A 19149-nucleotide genomic window follows, 5' to 3' on the forward strand; every position below is an offset into this window, starting at 1 on the left:
GCAGTGTAGAAACAAGCGTCGGGTTTTCAATGTTAGTCTATGAGAGATCTCGGGATCTCTTCAGCGCTGCAGGCAGGCAAGGGGGGGATTCCTCGGGGAAACCTCCACTTGGGCAAGGGAGAGGGACTCCTGGGGGTCACTTCTCCAGTGAAAGTCCGGTCCTTCCGGTCCTGGGGGCTGCGGGTGCAGGGTCTCTCCCAGGCGTCGGGACTTTAGGTTCAAAGAGTCGCGGTCAGGGGAAGCCTCGGGATTCCCTCTGCAGGCGGCGCTGTGGGGGCTCAGGGGGGACAGGTTTTGGTACTCACAGTATCAGAGTAGTCCTGGGGTCCCGCCTGAGGTGTCGGATCTCCACCAGCCGAGTCGGGGTCGCCGGGTGCAGTGTTGCAAGTCTCACGCTTCTTGCGGGGAGCTTGCAGGGTTCTTTAAAGCTGCTGGAAACAAAGTTGCAGCTTTTCTTGGAGCAGGTCCGCTGTCCTCGGGAGTTTCTTGTCTTTTCGAAGCAGGGGCAGTCCTCAGAGGATGTCGAGGTCGCTGGTCCCTTTGGAAGGCGTCGCTGGAGCAGGATCTTTGGAAGGCAGGAGACAGGCCGGTGAGTTTCTGGAGCCAAGGCAGTTGTCGTCTTCTGGTCTTCCTCTGCAGGGGTTTTCAGCTAGGCAGTCCTTCTTCTTGTAGTTGCAGGAATCTAATTTTCTAGGGTTCAGGGTAGCCCTTAAATACTAAATTTAAGGGCGTGTTTAGGTCTGGGGGGTTAGTAGCCAATGGCTACTAGCCCTGAGGGTGGGTACACCCTCTTTGTGCCTCCTCCCAAGGGGAGGGGGTCACAATCCTAACCCTATTGGGGGAATCCTCCATCTGCAAGATGGAGGATTTCTAAAAGTTAGAGTCACTTCAGCTCAGGACACCTTAGGGGCTGTCCTGACTGGCCAGTGACTCCTCCTTGTTTTTCTCATTATTTTCTCCGGCCTTGCCGCCAAAAGTGGGGCCTGGCCGGAGGGGGCGGGCAACTCCACTAGCTGGAGTGTCCTGCTGGGTTGGCACAAAGGAGGTGAGCCTTTGAGGCTCACCGCCAGGTGTGACAATTCCTGCCTGGGGGAGGTGTTAGCATCTCCACCCAGTGCAGGCTTTGTTACTGGCCTCAGAGTGACAAAGGCACTCTCCCCATGGGGCCAGCAACATGTATCGGTTTGTGGCAGGCTGCTAAAACTAGTCAGCCTACACAGATAGTCGGTTAAGTTTCAGGGGGCACCTCTAAGGTGCCCTCTGTGGTGTATTTTACAATAAAATGTACACTGGCATCAGTGTGCATTTATTGTGCTGAGAAGTTTGATACCAAACTTCCCAGTTTTCAGTGTAGCCATTATGGTGCTGTGGAGTTCGTGTTTGACAAACTCCCAGACCATATACTCTTATGGCTACCCTGCACTTACAATGTCCAAGGTTTTGTTTAGACACTGTAGGGGTACCATGCTCATGCACTGGTACCCTCACCTATGGTATAGTGCACCCTGCCTTAGGGCTGTAAGGCCTGCTAGAGGGGTGTCTTACCTATACTGCATAGGCAGTGAGAGGCTGGCATGGCACCCTGAGGGGAGTGCCATGTCGACTTACTCGTTTTGTCCTCACTAGCACACACAAGCTGGCAAGCAGTGTGTCTGTGCTGAGTGAGAGGTCTCCAGGGTGGCATAAGACATGCTGCAGCCCTTAGAGACCTTCCTTGGCATCAGGGCCCTTGGTACTAGAAGTACCAGTTACAAGGGACTTATCTGGATGCCAGGGTCTGCCAATTGTGGATACAAAAGTACAGGTTAGGGAAAGAACACTGGTGCTGGGGCCTGGTTAGCAGGCCTCAGCACACTTTCAATTGTAAACATAGCATCAGCAAAGGCAAAAAGTCAGGGGGTAACCATGCCAAGGAGGCATTTCCTTACAATTCAGATTCAGTATTAGGAAGGGCTGCCCCCAATACGCCCTTCCCAAATACTGAATCACAAAACCAAAATTGCTATTTGGTAACATGTGAACGTATCACAAGTTGGCCTCTGTACATCCCAAAATGCATTTTCTGGTCTTAAATGGCCTGATTCTGTGAATCGGTGCGTCTGCGACTGAAAACAATGATTTGTATATCTGGCCCCAGGTTCCTTGCACAGTGTGCAAAAATGCCCAGAAAGATGTACTGTTATTTTGAATAGATAGTTTTTAATGTCAGTAAAACTAGCCTTCTTGGGCGTGTGTCTGACTGGAATTGATTGGAAACCATTATTTTTTCCAAGAGGTTTCCCGGGATATTGCACCTGCACGGGTATATTATACCCTTTGTGAATATAAGCAAGACTCCATCGTTTAGAAGCTGGTCTCCAATATAAGCTAACTCATTCATTCAAGTAACAAAGTACCAACGACTAAAACAGAGTAATTGCCTACCACAAAGGATGTAGAAGACACCCATGTTTGCAGATACAACATATAGATGACATACATAGAGATTTAACCCAGGAGGCAGTCTTATTCCAATAGGTGGCACAGGAAAATAATCCAGGCCCCCTGAGACAGTAGATCCCCTTTCTGAAGAAACATGAAAATCCTATGTTATGAAAATCCTATATAACAGAACAGTCATAAACTTGAACTGATAAACAGGACAATTAAAAAACAAAATCAGGAAGCTGATGTGGTTTTGTCAAAACGTTTAAACCATACTGTCAATGTAAATCAAGCATCAAAAGGAATAACCTTCAGAACTGCCCACAAGAAAAACATGTGCCAGGGAAACACTGACCCAGATCATTCCCAGGGATATCAGTCACAGTTGTTGTTTAGGACTGGGGCACACAGCACTAGTTGGGGTTATTGGGCCAAAGTAAGCAACTTCAACTTACTGCTTTAAGGGAAGGAAATTACGAGATCTGCATTTTTCCTCAAATGGGCACAATTTCTGAAGATTAACAGATAGCATGGCTTATGAAGTCTGGGGTTTACAACACCACACCTTATGCCTTGGTGTCGGACTATAGGCGTTTGTTTGAGGAATGGCAGGTAACTGTTGATAGTCTGGAACTATGACTTCCTTCTAGGAATAAAATCGAAGAGTGCAATGTGCAATACTGGAGAGCCTACTTTCAACAAAGCCATCCATGGAAGTGTTACCTCTGTGCAATAAATTAACAGCTGAAAAACCTGCAGCATGTACAATAATGTTAGCTCTGGCATTAGCCAATACCTTTTTGATTTTATTAAAATTATAAATGTATTATACTTACTTGTGGGAAATTTCAGCCAGCTCTCTCTATCCATTGGTCTGTTGGTGGTTAATGGACATTTTTCTTCCACCACAGTATACATCATGGGGCACAGAGTGAGCTCATTTCAGCCAGCGGCCTAACTCACTCAGAGTAACAGCATTCTGCTTTTACGCAGAAGTAGTAGTTCAGAGCCAGGGACTTGTAATGTGTCTTTTTTTTAAATATCCTTTTATGTTTACACTCAAAGAAAAGTAATCTTAGGAAGGGCCCAGTAGCTCCCCAGATACTCCTACCAGGCCCTCGTGTGTAGTTTACCTTATTCTGTGTGGCCCCCGCAAGCAGAGTACATTTCTGAATGCACTTCAAACCAAAGATGGCCATGGAAGGGCTGCCATCTTTGAGTAGTATTTATAAGCATTCAAAAATCAGCCGCCTACACATACACATATGCACACAAGGGTAAGCATCTTTGAATTATCTTTAAAACTATTAAAAGAGGGCCACCTGGTGGACTGGTTCCGGCCTACCACAAAAAAATACTGGTGCTTTATCGATCAGGCAGACGCGGGCCTTCTGATTTGGAAAGTGCCCTGGCTGCCGAAACCCCATCGCCCTGTGGGTGTTTAAATGTCCTGGGTGGTGTGCACCACTGTGGGAGTGTGGAATAAGGTACAACATTGGCAAGGGCTCTCCACTCCCACATTCCCCACAGACCCCGATAAAAGGGAACCCAGACTTCCCCCCCCTGGCACGCCATGGCTCTTCATTCCTGGCCTGGCAGCAGGCTAACTGTAAGTGGCTAGGTGACCTATTTGACGAGACTGGTCTCATCAATTTCCCACATCTTCAGGCAGCTTTTGGGATCCTCTCAACAGCCCTCTGGCAATATCTGGCTGTTCACCACTAGCTGACTCAACCCTGCCTTCGCCCTCATGCTGACCGATCCCTCACCCCTTCGAAAAATGGCTCTTCACCTGCACCTCTTACAAGAGACTCCTGTCCGATATATATGCCTTTCTTACTGTCTCACGAAAGCCTGTGTCTCGGCCCGCAATACCACAAGCAAAGAGATGTTTTCACAAATCGCTCATTATTGGTATTACACATCAGCCAGGATTGTTCAATGGAATGCGAGCAAGGACTGTGCATTTTGGCACCACTGTGGACAAATGGGAACACTGCTATGCCAATGCTCCAAACTTGATTTGTTTTGGAATGAGGTTCTGGCTACAATGAACAACATGTTCAAAACGGACATTCCACGATTCCCCAGATATGTTTTATTAGGACTCTCTAATCCCTTGACATCTCCACTGAAGTATCCTTGAGGGCGGGCGATCACTTTAGCATTAGGCGCTGCTATACAGGTTCTTCTTCTGTCTAGGTGGGATACAAATGACATTCCTTTACATCTGGATTGGCTACACAAACTATTGGGATTGCTAGGAATGGATAAAGTGACCACAATGGCGACTCAAAATCTATCCATTTTTTTTTTTTATAAGGCCCGGAGCCCCTGTATTAGCCATCCTTCGAACGAGTTCCATGAATTGTAATGCTCGCTATACCTGCAGATGCTCCTTCTGAAACGCACAAAGAGACCCCTGTGCCTTTGAACTGATGGCCTCCTCCACCTCTACACATTCAAGCCATCCCAGCAGCGAGACTGGTGTCTAATGTTCCTTCCCCTTTCTCTCTCCATTCTTTTTCAGGGTCGAGTCCGCTAGTGCATGCGTTTTGCTTGGGAGAGGCTGTTGTGTCCAGTAAAGGGCTTGGAGCCCACCTGTCGCTCACCATTTGTTGGTTTGTGTGGCACTCTGATTAACAGCCTTGTAATCTGTCAAGGCGCACCTGGCATCACTTCCGTTTCTCTGTGAGGAGCAGGGATCAAGCACTAATTGATGCAACTTAATTAGTGCCCGTTCACTGCTCCCGGAGTGATCGAGGTACTATTTGTTGTTTTTTACTTCGATTGCCCTGCAAACAGAAGGCTTGTGACTGGCAAAAAACATGCTCAGCAGGCACAAAATTGCAAAGGTTTATTTTTTGAAGCTAACTTTTTATTTTTATTTTGCAGAGTCGTCTTTGCTTAGTTTCTTTGCATGTTTTATTTTGTTTTTGCTCGTGGGCACAGTTGTCAAAAGATGACAATTAACTTGTTCAAAATATGCGAGACCCGTTGCATTGCAAATGCTTGTTATTTTCTTCCCCGCTCCCCTCACTCTTCCTGGCCTTGCCATACCCGTTTCTGGCTGTGAATTTAACTTGTTGTTCTTCTAGCCCATGGCTGTCAACAGCATACGTTCCCACCGGTCGGTGGGCTATTATTATATTTTGGTATCCTGCTAAAACTAACTAAACATACCTTAAACCTAAAAGAGGGCCACCTATTGAGGCACAAGCAAACATAGGAGTTGGTGCAAATTTCAATGGTTTTTGAATATTTTTTAATATAAAAGCATTTCAAAATGGCCACCAGTGCATGTGTGAACACAAGTTCGGTCATTTGCAATGTTTTTTCTAACAAGGGTTTTCAAAAAATATTTCCAAAGAAAATAAACATTGGCAAAACCAAATGCTCTGCAGACAACTCCAGAATTACTTTTTTTGCCAATGCAACTCTATTTACACTTTCCAAAATAGTACACAGTGGGTGCGCTAGTACAATGTGTAACAGTTAAGAAGGCACCCTCTAACAAGGTGAAACGTTATAAGAGGCACAATTAGGGCACAATGGAATATGGGGGAGATAAACAGGAGCTAAGAAAAATAACATCACCATTTACGAATATTACTCAATAAAGGTGAATCGAACTCCATCAATCTAGAAGTAAAAGCTTTTAATGGAAAATTGTGCCACTGGCTTGAATCAAACACTGAGTTATTAGCATCCTTGGTCATTTGGGGAGAGTGAATCAGTTAAATCTGTAAAACCAGAGATCGTTTTAGCCAAAACATCTGATTGAAGTAAATCAGCAGAGAAAAGATAAGCATCCTCAAACGATTTAAAATGTAAACTAGAGATGTAATCATTGGAAAATGTCACTGCGAAAAACACAATTGGTAAGTGGTGACATAAAAGTATGTGAGGGAGAGGTTAGAAAATATAGTTCAACTACTGGCTTATTTTGAGGTCGGAAAAGCACCTAAAATATTCATTCACTCTTAACCATAGAACCCCTTCCAAGGAGGGCAGGCTGAGAGTTTGTACACAACATCTCGAAAAGGGAAGAATGGTAGTTTATTGAACCTAATTTAAACACTGCATTCTTTTTTGCCTTGAGTTATGCTCTGCTTAAGTACACAGATTATTGAGCTGAATGCAGACATTATTATTCTCCACGCTCCTCTCATTGACTTATTGAGATGAGCGGAGCACTAGGGACAAAAACACATTTGCTTAGCATTCCTCTCTAGGAATGCATCTCAAACATTTACTTTAAAATCAGTCAAAAGATCACCCATCCGCTAATATAGTCACATCTCTAAATGTTAACAAATGACACCAATGCATCCACAGAATACAAACACAGAATATGAAACACACACTTAGTATCTACCTCAAAAGATGCTCTGTGACATGGTTTTAAGGGAAGATGTGACCCAATCCTTCTAACGACACTGCGCGATGCCCCGTGGGGTTTGTTCTGCCATAATGGAACGGTCTGGAAGAAATGGAAATAAAAGTAAAAGTCTATTTAGTACAGAAATAATAAATGAGTAAACGAGCTTGTCCTTAAAAGAAAAGTTACTTACCTTTGGTAACCATTTATCTGGTAGAGACATATTCTAGTTGCAGATTCCTTCCCTTGCAGAGTCCTCATCTCAGAATTTCCCGCAGGCGTCAGACTGGATCTGGAGACTGTTTCTTCGAGCAGTATCCTGGCATGCCATCAGTTGGCATTGACCGACTCCGTGTGCGTCAGGGTCGCAGTGATGACGTTGCAGTCGTATATAGGCACCACCCCGGTGCGCTGATGTCAGTTTCTTTTCACGACTTTCCACACCAGTAGCGCAGAATCATGAAGAACACTGACAATGGTGCGCCAGAATGAGGGCCCTGAAAAGGGAATCCCGGTCTCAAGAAATCTGCTCGCAGTGGAGGGAGGATGGGCAGGTTGGTCAGGAATCTGCAACTAGAATATGTCTCTACCAGATAAATTGTTATCAAAGGTAAGTAACTTGTTCATCGGACAGAGATTTCTAGCTGTAGATTCCTTACCTTATAATAGATGTCGAAGCAGTAACATCCTCACTGGTGTGCTGCGAACCAAGATCATACTAGAAAGTCCTACAGGATCAAAAGGCCAAACTAGCCATCTCTGTGGACCTGACTGTCCAGGCAGTAATGTTTAGTGAACATGTGTGGGGATGCCCACGTTGCTGCCTGACATATATCCAGGACAGCAACTCTGCATGCTAACGCCGTGGTAGCAGCAGTTGCTCTGGTGGGATGAGCATGCAAGCCCTCAAGGGGTTGCTTATTTGCCAAAGCACAGCACATTTTGATGAAAAGCAGTACTCATTGCAAGATGGTAGGCTTCTGCACTGCCTTCCCTTTCTTTGCCCCCACATATCCAACAAAGAGTCAATTGTCTACCCGGAACTCTTTAGTACGATTAAGGTAGAACACCAGTGCTCTTTTTGGATCCAGACTGTGGAGTCTCTCCTCTTCATGAGAGGGATGTGGGGGTGCGTAAAAAGTAGGCAAAGTGATACATTAGCATACATGAAAAGGTGCAACAATCTTAGGAAGGAAGGAGGCTCTTGTACGGAGCACCACTTTGTCAGGCTAGACGGACAAAAATGGTGGCTTGGAAGAAATAGCTTGAAGCTCACTTATTCTGCGAGCAGAGGTGATGGCAATAAGAAAAGCAGTCTTGACTGTTAGGAGTCACAGGGGACAATTGTACAGTGGCTCAAAAGAGGCACACATAAGGTAAGTTAGGACCAGGTTCAAGTCCCACTGGGGCACAATGAAGGGAGTCAGAGGAAACAAACTGAGTCCCTTCCAACAATAGGAGACTTGAATTAGGAAGGTTGGTCTGGCAATCTAAGAAAGGCTGAAACAACCTATAAGTAACCTTAAAGGGTGCCCACAGCAGAGCCCTGCTGGGCCAAAGAAAGAATGAACAAGAGAACCTCAGAGAGAGTTGCAAAAAAGGGATCAACTGTTTTGGTGGAGGGATGCCTGGCTGGCAGAATAACATCACAGACTTCAGGCGGAAAGTTGAAAGGTGTCAACTGCTTCCTCTCAATGTCCATGCAAAAAGGCAAAGACTGGACAGGTTCAGGTGGAGAACCAACCCCTGCTGCTGCAATGGAAGATCTTCACAAAGGGGCAGTCTGATCAGAGGATCTGTAGCAATGCTCAGTAGCTCTGAATACATTACTCTTTGTGCCCAGTCCAGAGCCACAAGGATTACTTGGGCTTGGTCGCTCTTGATCATCTTCAGAGCTCTGGACAGAAGAGGTATAGACGGAAAAGTGTGAAGAAGGCCTGCATTCCACTTGAGACAAAAAGCGTCAACGAATGAGTGCCACCTTGGAAACACCAACAAGCAAAACAGCTGACATTGTGCATTCTCTGTGGAGGCGAACTGATTTAACCAAGGTTCTCCCCACTGCTGAAAGAGGCCTACCGCCACCTTCGGATGGATACGCCATTCGTGATCGAGGATGCATCAAAGGCTGAGTTCGTCTGCTCTGGCGTTCAGACAGCATCCCCCTATGTGTTGAACTATCAGGATTATCCCCCGTTGTTCCAGCCACGTTCCGAGGCGCACAGCCTCTTGAAAATAAGTCCATGACCCCACTCCGTCCTGCTTGTCGCAGTACCATATGGCTGTAGTGCTGTCTGAACACTTGCACTACATTCCCTTTTAGAGAGATAAGGAATGCTTCCAATGCAAGCCTGAATGCCCGGAGCTCCAAAAGATTTATGTGGAGTCTGGACTTCGCCAGAGACCAAAGACCTCTGATCTCTGCCTCTCCCATATGGCTACCCCATCCTAGGACAGACGCATATGTCACTACTGTAGGATCTGTTTGGGGGGAAGGGCAAGGGATCTGCCGTTGAGCCAATCACGATTTGAAAGCCACTACTGCAGGTCTTTCGCAGTTCCCTCCAAGATCTGGACAACTGCTAAGAGATTTCCCTGATGCTGCGCCCACTGTAACTTCAGGTCCCACTGCAGAGCCCGCATATGCCATCTGGAATGTGTCATCGGCGGGATGCAGGAGGCCAGGACAGAGGCTGAAACATCAGAACCGTAGCCTGAATACCCTGGAAACGCATTTTGGGAGGATAGGCCCCAAAATGTACTGTGTTCAGAACAGCTCTGATAAAAGGGATCGTCTGAGAAGGAGTCAGGTGTGACTTTATCATGTTTATAGTGAACCCCAGCAACTGCAGAAGGTTTGCTGTAGTCTGAAGGTGGGGGACAACTTTCTGGGGCGTGCTCACTTTAAACAGCCAGATAGGGGATGACTGAGATCACCAACTTGGGCAGATGAGCTGCAACCACCGCCGTCACTTTCGTGAACACCCGAGGAGCACTGTTTAGACCGAAAGTGAGCACAGTAAATTGAAAGTAGTTGTGACCTACCACGAATCGCAAGTCGCACCTGTGGGGAGGCAAGACAGGTATATGGAAGTAAGTATCCTAAAAGTCCAACGCTACCATCCAGTCTCCTGGGTCCAAGGCAGGCAGGATCTGAGCCTGAGTGAGCATTTTGAGCTTCTCCTTCTTGAGGAAGAGATTGAGGGCCCAAAGATCTAGGATAGGACGTAGGCCATAGCCTTTTTTGGGCAACAGAAAGTAGTGGGAATAACAATCACAACCTACTTCTGGCACAGGGACATTCTCTATGGCACCCTAAGTCAACAGAGCTGTGACTTCCTTGCGGAGAAGTGCCAGATGATCCTCTGGTAAGCAGCCATAAGATGGAGGCATGGCCGGAGAGGCAGTCTAGAAGTGGGGGAAGGAGCTCCTTCACACTATTTGCAAAACCCACCTATCCATCGTGATGGATTCCAAGTGGGGCAGGTGATGGACGATCCTGCCCCCAACTGGTCCGAGATGCTGGAACAGACTAGGAGGGCTTGGAGGCTGTGGCAGGGGTGGATTGTCCTAGTCACAGAAGCCCCTTTGCTGGGTCTGGACCAAGTACCCAGAAGGACACTGGTGAGGGCTTCATTTAATGGGAGGAAAGGCTCGCAAGTGGAAGCCCCAGGCTGAAGCACCTCTATCAGGAGGTTAGTCCTGACTGCAACAGAAGGAAGCTCAAGGCCAAGGACCTCAGCCGCCCAACTGACCACCATGGAGTAAGACTCTCCCTCCACCGTAGCCACAGTAGGAGGAGAAAGCATGCCAGCATCTGGAGAAGTATGTAGACCACTAGCCTCGCTCAATTTCTGTGCCCAGTCCAAGTGAGGGTTGTCTAGCTGGTATCCCAAAGGCTCCAGGGTCCCCTCCAATCCCTCCCCATATGAGGACCCATAAAAATAAGGGTCAGAAACCAAGCTGGGGTGAGAAGACCCCATTGAGGTCAGATCTGGCATCGAGCAACGCCGTTCTGGCTTGTCGAGTATGAGGATTGGGTTGACGTTGATCGCGAGCCCAACCGGCATCAAGAGCGTCGGCACGGATTCGACAACAGATCCGGAAGGGCTATCAGTGGCCGGAGCTAAAGCTGCCGGCACAGAACCCGAGGGGCCCCTATCTGATCTCCCGGGCCGTAAAGATGCTGCTGATGGTGAGGAGAGGGGGGGGGGGTGACAGATCTCCCCAAATGTGAGGCACATGGCCTTGTAAACCTAGTTCAGCTGGGCAGATGTGGGTCTGGCACGTGTGAAGTCGAGGAGGCGCGTAGCCGACTCAGAAAGTAGGCTCTGTGGACAGAGGCCTAGAGTGTTGACACGCTTCCTTTGTCGCTTCGGCCGAGTGATGCCTGGGGGAAACTTTAAGGTAAGAAATCTGAAACTAGAAGTCTCTATCAGATATATATTTTAAGGTTGCAAACAAAAACAGTGAACTACATTCTATGACGAGCTCCATTACATGCAAGGGAAGAAGAACAGACGTTTTCATCTTTGAACAGTAATAAGAATTACAGTTAAGCCACAGAAGCTCTTCTTTTGGGATAACCAGTTGTGACTCAGCGTCTCATCTTAAGATATCTTTTTGTTGTGTGTCTAATCTCATACAACAGACCAATTCATGCATTCATCATACTACTATGGAAATCTGCCTTTGGTCCCCTAGCCTGCACCTTTCACTGAACACATCCTTCAATTCACTTTCCAGGGACTGCAGTGTGCTAATAATATTGTCTTAGTGCCACAAGCATTACGTTTGATTTGGATTCCAACTAGGGAAAGGGGTAGCTGGGAAATCCACTCTTTCAACATTTCTATGAAAAGACAGCTTAAACAATAATCACAATTTCTTTTAAAACAGATCACTCCATTAGGCACTCTGGAGAATGGACATAACTAGGTGAAACATCCTTCCATTGCAATATCTGGAAAGGTATACTTCAGGTCATGTGACACTGCTTAATTTTCTACACTCATTCCTGAAAACAATGTGCACCTGAAGAGGTGCAGGATTAAGGAGGGGTGGTATGAGGACATATCAAATCTGGACAAAATGGTAAAGGGCATAAAAGAATATAATATGGCAGCAAGGGGCAGCCAGGTAGGAGCATGGAAAAGTTATGTATAGGTTTAGTGCTAGTTTATCAATGTCAAAACATAAATTGCCTACTAGCAAAATATAAAAAAGACACAGGCTCTAAGATGAGTCATTTAAACTCACATTAAATTGTTTTATATAGTGCCCACGTCACCATCTGGAGTCTTTGCAGCACTGAAACTCTAACCAATACCACTTACAGAAAAATGTTCAAGGTGGTATCCTAGGAGGGAAAGGCAGGTGTGGATTCAAGACATTTTAATTTCAGACAGCTTTAAGTAATGGTAATTTTCTTTGAAACTATTTTATTACATTTGTATTTAGGAACTGCTACAGGTGAAGGAAGGAATGACCTTTCCCAAAAAGATAATAAAACATTCCAAAATAGATCTACATAGAGTGGATGCTTCATAAACAGTCTGCAAATAGTTTGGCTTCTATTAAAATTATTTGGACATTACAACCTCTCCAATAAAGGGGTGGACCATATTTGATTTACAATTCGTATTCCCAATAAAGTTTAGTTGGCAAAATGGATTCCAAAGTCTCCCTTTCCAAACAAGTGCAAGATATATTTTTGTTGCTAAGGTACATTAAAATGTAATTACTTCTGAAAAAGCTCAGCTACAGTAGTCTTTAAGTACAATATTATTTCATCAGATGGCTTTAACTTCTAAGAAACAAAACCTGTTACTTATCTTTAAGAATTGTTTGCAGCATAAATCTTTTCCAGATTCACACCCTATGTTCTATACATCCACCTTATGACTGAGACCATAAGTGTTTATTTATAAGCTTTTTCCATGGCGGGCATCAACCTAAGTGGAGTCTGTATGACATATAGTGATCTGGACTGTATTTTTTTTCTAGTGCCTCCTTTACCTTCTGACTGGCATTAGCGAGCATCATTGGTTTAGTTTTGAGGTTTTCTTTCTCTAGCTTTACTCATTTAGTGGTTGGTGTCAAGCGGGAGCACAAGTGTACAAAGATGGTAACAAACAGTATGCAAAGAAGTAAGAGTCTCAAAAATACTTATCATTTTTTACTAAATGTCATTATATTTAGAAGATCATGAACAGTTGTTAATACTACATTCTGGGCTTCATAAAGGACATTTAAAAATCCCCACATAAAAAGTGGGGATGTAATTGTAACAGATATCTACCAACAATGAGTGAACAACGAGCATGACAATTTGGGTAATAATTTGGCATTTTTATTTGGAAAAATAATTAAAAGCTCACGTCTCTTCTCTCATACTTACTGAATCTGTTTCCATGTCTGTTGCTACAGACGTTGACAGCAAACAATGTGTTAGAAGAAAAGGACGACCTTCCGTCTAACCATTCGTGGAAATGTTTCTCTAATGAAAAAAATGAGTAAAGAGTGAAAACCTTCCAAGTGTAATATAGTGTGCGTACACAATCAATAACTAATATGCATACGCTGTCAATTTTAAAGAACGGAATACTCCAGAAATGTTTCACATGTTCAAAATAAAAACCATACCGACTAACTTTTGATCTACACTGGGCTTAGATGGTTACTATTATGGGATCATCAGCAGGAATCCAACAATCCATTATCCTGGTTTCCATTCTTTCTCAATGGTGACAGGAAGGGAGTTCGGTCCTATCCTTTGGCATTATACACTCCACAAGCACAGTCAAGAATATAAAGTAGATATGTAAATGGTAAAACAACTTTCCCTTTTTAGAGAAACAATTTTCCATTTCACTCATTCCTGCACTCTGCATAAGTTGTTAAGGTGCAAACGTTACATTCAGCACTGGATCTCAAATACCCAACAAATCTATGAAAACTAAATACAAACACACCTCAAAATCTACCCTACTACCTACACATGACATGCACATTTTGCACACAGCATGCAAACCATTCATTATGCATGTAAGACCTAGAACAAGCAAGTGTATCCCAGGGGTACTAGTGACACACTGCCTAAGCACACAGAGCTTACACAGCGCATCCACATAAATTCTTTGTCTCCTACTTTAGCTCTAGAAGCCAAGCAGGCGGAACTAACTGAAATACTGAAAAACTGTGTGTTTGCTCTGAATGTGCAGGAGAGAAAGGAAACCTGCAACACTGGCAGTATTGAGTGCGATATCAGGAATCAAGGACGTTTCCAAGCACCCCCAGCTGGTATCTAGAATGGTCGTAGAAGTCATTAAATCAATCAGAAGATTTTGGAGTTCTGGTTTAGCTAGGACTCCCAGAGACCCTAAAAGGGTCCCAGAGTTTCAACCCTAAAACTATATGCATCAATTCAGCTGCACTCATATTCAAGGCATTTTAATCAGGCACAAGCCTTGTACAGCTTTTAGAAATATGGGAGGCTCAGAGGTGTAGATATGCAGACAGCCAAAATGGCTACATAGCGCAGAGCTTTGGACCAGAGCTCAACTGTCTCATCTAGTGCAGCCCAAACATATGCCAGTGACAGTGGGAGGAAGCTGGGGTGGCTGAATTAAGTCTAAGAGTCCAGGCTTGAGCTGCGGAGCCAGCTGTGGCCAAAGAGGAGCGGGAGAGCCTTGGAGGCCCTGCTGCTACAAGGGCAGCTGTTCAGCCTGAGGTTCACCTGCTACCCACTCGCCGAGGCAGGTAGGTGCGTATATTTTCCTCTTGGTACACCCACTACCACAGTGACTACAGAGGGTCCTGGTCACCTCAAGCCTCCAACAGACATCGCTGGAAAGCATCACTTAAAAATTACAGGTGCACATGTGAGGGCCCATTACCTAGAGCACTTCTGGAAGGGCCTACTGCAGACACTTTACTGATGACTGGAGGCTGGGAGGGTGGCGGGGGAGTTACCCCTCTCAGCTCCATAGATCTATGATCTCAGCACACCTCTCATAGTGGTCTGACTCCACAGGCACCTCAACGGATTGGAGTCTTGGGCCAGGCCCAGTGGTGCACAACCCAGGAAGTCTTGCTGATTATTCCACATTCGAGCCTTACAGCCATACTCCTATGGCTAGGAAGCCAGTTGCTCTTCTCGCAGCAGTTGCATAAAGATTGGAAGCCCTCTTGTACAATAGGGACTACAGGCCAGGAAACAATGCACCCGATAAAGAGCACATCACCTACCTTATCAGGTAGATATATCCTTCATAATGCCTGCATAATCACTCCAAGAGAGCTGCCCCCGAACATACTGGGGATGCATGAGATACCCCTTTGATCGATAATGTGGGATTAAACCTCTGATTGTTAGAGTGGAGCAGGGGCCTTCAACCGGAGGGACGAGCCCATCAAGGGATCCCAGAGGGGGTGCCAGGCTCTGGCCAAAAGAAGCAATGTGCAGATAACAGGGCTTTGTTTTAAGCAGACACAAATGTATTACAATTTTTAAAATGTAACAGAACTTAACTGTTATGTTTAACTAAGTCTAGGCATTAAAAAAATACATTGCCCAATTATTAGAATAATTGTGAAGCATTTTGAGTGGGGGCCCAATAATTATTTATTTATTTTCTGCTGGGGGCGCAGCATTAAAACGTTTGAAAATCACTGGAGTAGAGAGACTACTAAACATACTTAAGTGCGGGTGAGAAGATTTCCGTTGTATACCTCATGCTGTGATACTGGGCAGGAACTTACCATACAGAGAACCTCACTAACACATCAGAGGCAGTGCCTCACAACTTCAGACACCCACATCTTTATCATCATAGGTAAAGGTGATCAGAGACATGGTTAAAGAGTCACTGAACAACAAACACCATCAAAATGTTCAATGGCCGGCAGTAGCCCCATAGCTAAAGATTCAGATCGGCTGGACACCAATATGGACCCCCACAGCAGTTCTTCTTGATCTTAAAGCCAGCCTCCAATCAGTAGACAAGACTGACACCACGAAATCCCATCTGGATCGTCTCACATAAGGTACTAACCCACAGAATGTCACACTGGATGAAGTGGTGCATTGGATTTCTGATACAGAAGATGATGGCATAGCCACTATAAAGAAGGTACTAAAGAAGGAGAAATTGGTTGCTACCATAACTGCCAAAATAAAGATCTGAAGGCGGGTTTGTGACATAACAATCAGATAATTGTGGGTGTTGCTGAATCCACAAATATGAGTTGCCCTGACACTTGTGTAAAACCTATTAGTTGACTTATTTGGTACAATCAGCCTTCCTGAGGCATTTCTGGTGGAACATGCATACTGGGCCCTGGCACAGCCTGGGACTCCTTCTAATCCATTAACTACACAACTTTTCAACTACAGGGATCAAGATACTGCACTTAGACAGAAAAAGGAACAAGGCCTACTCCATTATTAAGGTACAACCCTGTCCATATATCCGGGTTACATAACTGGACTCCAGAAATCCAGACACACTTTTTTGGAGGCAAGGCTTACCTAGGCTGTCCTGTTTTCAGTATTTATTTTTTGTGGATTTAGTGGAGTTTTCTCAGTGTTTTCCAACCTTTTGAAATCGGTACCTATCAGGGTTTATGAATAGGCTCTAGGGCTTGCGCCGCCATCATGGCGGACATGTCTTAAGCGAGCTCCGCTAAATACTCTGATTATCTGGTATTTATCCTATCTAGAGCCAACCATTGCACACTACTGACTACCCTCCACGCCCGTGATGATGCCTGAAATGTTAATGCTGCCGTCATGAGGGACTTGAAATAGATGCTGTCGCCTACGTTTGCGACACCTCGATTTCTTGTGCTCGGCCCTTGGGGTGCAGACTCTATCCCGGGAGCCCACACTGTCACTGGGGAATAGTGGAGTCCTGAAAGGTGTGCCCCAGCAATGTATGGCTGGCTGAGAGTGCATTCAGTGGAGTGGGGGAACTGCTGTGCCTTGTTGGGTTGGCTTGGAGGTAGCCTGAATGTGGATCAGCTGACTTCATATCTGGATTGAGGCAGCAACATGTTGTACCCAAAGGCTGTCACCCTGTTACTGGTGCCCACTTGCGGTTGACCTGCTGCGTCGCAGGCGGGCCTTCAAGTTGGGGCTCCCCAATGCTGCGCCTGACCTCCGCTGGCATGAAGAATGTGCCCGAGAGAACACAGCTGGAGTGCAGTATTGCCCTTGAGCTACTGCAAGGTAGAACACCTTAAAAAACAAAGCACCGCCCCAAGGAGCTTGAAAATCAACCCACTATACGAATGCAAAAACAGCCCCACATAAAAATAGTTGTATGGTGGGCGCACCTGTCCGCTCCTGGCCCTCCCTTCTAATTAGAACAAGGAAAGACTCCCTCTGGTGATCAATCGTGCCATTGATGCTGTCCTTTCTTTGTTACAATGAATAAAATGGATTGCTGCAACTGCTGCTAACAGGGCTGCACATGCTGCCTGGGGAATCTGCAAAGCGCAAGCAAGTGGGCCCTTTCCGCTGCATAGGGGGTATTCACAGTCTCACTGGGCCTGCAACAATCGCCAGGTACTCTAGCCAAAAAAATCATCACGCTGATTATACTACCTAGAATGCTGTTATCGCCGATCTCCCTTTTGAGAAGAATAACCATTACCACACAACTGGTGAACTGGGACTACTTGTGCTGCCAAAATCATTCTCCTGTCCAGTGTTGGCAATCAGGTCCTAGCCGGAACTGTACAAACATGTCCAGCTGGACTGCAGGAAGATCAACCTCACAATGGGACATCCACGCACAGGTACACAGACTGTAACCCCAAAATCCACTGCTGAACATGACAAACTGCCAGATTGCAATGACCCTACTGAGGTTCCCACTTCCCCACGTCCTCAGTGACAAGCTGGACGCTGTCCTTGCGGCAGTAGATAAAATTGGTTCTGCACTGGAATCCATGCACACATCCCTAGAAAGTAAAATTAATGCAGTCAAGACAGATTTAACGCTACTACAGGCAGATCACCGCAAACTGGCGGATAAGGTACACACCCGCTGAGTTGTTGCGGAGCTACAACTGAAGACTTGCAAACTTGAATCTTCACTGTGCCTTTGGTCGGACCGAGCGAACGTTCTGGAGCGCCGTATGGAGGACGCAGAGGGCTGCTACTGCTGCGAGAACAAACGTGTGGTGGGATTGCCAGAAGGGTCGGACGGGTCAGACGCAGTCACATACGTGGAACAATGGTAGAGATGACTGCTACACACAGACACTTTCTCACAGTTCTTCTCGGTGGGTCGTGCTCATCGAGGACCGACATGTCCACCACCACCAGCTGTGGTCCTGGACGCTTGTTGTTTCGCCTACTACACTATAAAGACAGGGATGCTGTCCAACTTGAGACATGAAAGTTACAGGAGATCTTGGTAGATAACGCCAAAATAATATTTTTCCTGGTTTACACTATCATGGTGCAGAAAAGGCACTGCTCCTTTCTGGAAGTCAAACGCTGATTCGGGTATACCCTCCTCTTTCCAACAAGGCTGAGGGTGATGGCTGAGGGGAAGATGCTGTTCTTCAACGCCCCAGAAGATATATAGGATTGGATGGAGGCAACAGGGCATTCAACAGATGGACGCGTGGCATGGGCGGGTGCGAGGACCCAAGGCGGCTCATCTCCACAAAGCAATGGAACCAAATAACAGTGTAATCCCCGAAAGACAGCGGTACCAGACTTGGAACAGGTCATAAGAAAGATTTGGCAAGCATTACAAAACTCTGCAGCTTTGAGCGAGAATGGCCGGGATCAGACTTAGATGATGACATGAGCAAGTCAATGAATATAGATGGTTCCTCAACCACTTGTCTTTCTCGGGCGGATTCAACAGAGATTCCCAAAGTCGGGGCACAAACATCTGATGACATTATTAGATATCTATAAAGTTGTAACACTATCTGCTGTCATTCCTCCTGTAAACTCAGGGATACCAGTTGTGATGACCGCCATTGTAATATATAAAACTCACTTGTGCTACATACCTTGCTATGGGCACGCTATAAATGCCTTGTTTTCTTCTTCTGTTACAGGAACATAGGGAGTCGGGGGTAGGCTAGATAGCAGACCTGCTTTTAGATAAACAGCATTATACTGGCAGGTGCATCAGTGATCCTCTATGATGGGTGCTTGTACTTCTAATACGGAACACTGGTTATACCTCCTTAATTGAATGGAGTAGCATCACATTTGCTGCCTATCCCTCTCCCACCCACCAGTTCTCACGACTGATTACTTCCTACTAAGGTTGTTTCTCTCACAGTTTGGATGGAAACACGTTGTTCTTTCT

At 45.8% G+C, this 19149-nt stretch overlaps 1 protein-coding gene across 2 annotated transcripts in view; it reads right to left on the bottom strand.

Moving 5' to 3' along the window:
* Positions 1 to 19149, bottom strand: part of MTFR1L (mitochondrial fission regulator 1 like) — a 152076-nt gene that overhangs the window by 79017 nt on the left and 53910 nt on the right. For both annotated transcript variants that reach the window (XM_069223945.1, XM_069223946.1), the window contains exons 3-4: positions 13206 to 13304; positions 6803 to 6907 (exon numbers count right to left, since the gene is read on the bottom strand). In XM_069223945.1, the coding sequence (XP_069080046.1) occupies positions 6803 to 6907; positions 13206 to 13220 (120 nt within the window). In that variant the 5' untranslated portion in view covers positions 13221 to 13304. The remainder of the gene's footprint in view (positions 1 to 6802; positions 6908 to 13205; positions 13305 to 19149) is intronic.

This window comes from Pleurodeles waltl, chromosome 3_1 (genome assembly GCF_031143425.1).
Source record: "Pleurodeles waltl isolate 20211129_DDA chromosome 3_1, aPleWal1.hap1.20221129, whole genome shotgun sequence".
NCBI lineage: Eukaryota > Metazoa > Chordata > Amphibia > Caudata > Salamandridae > Pleurodeles > Pleurodeles waltl.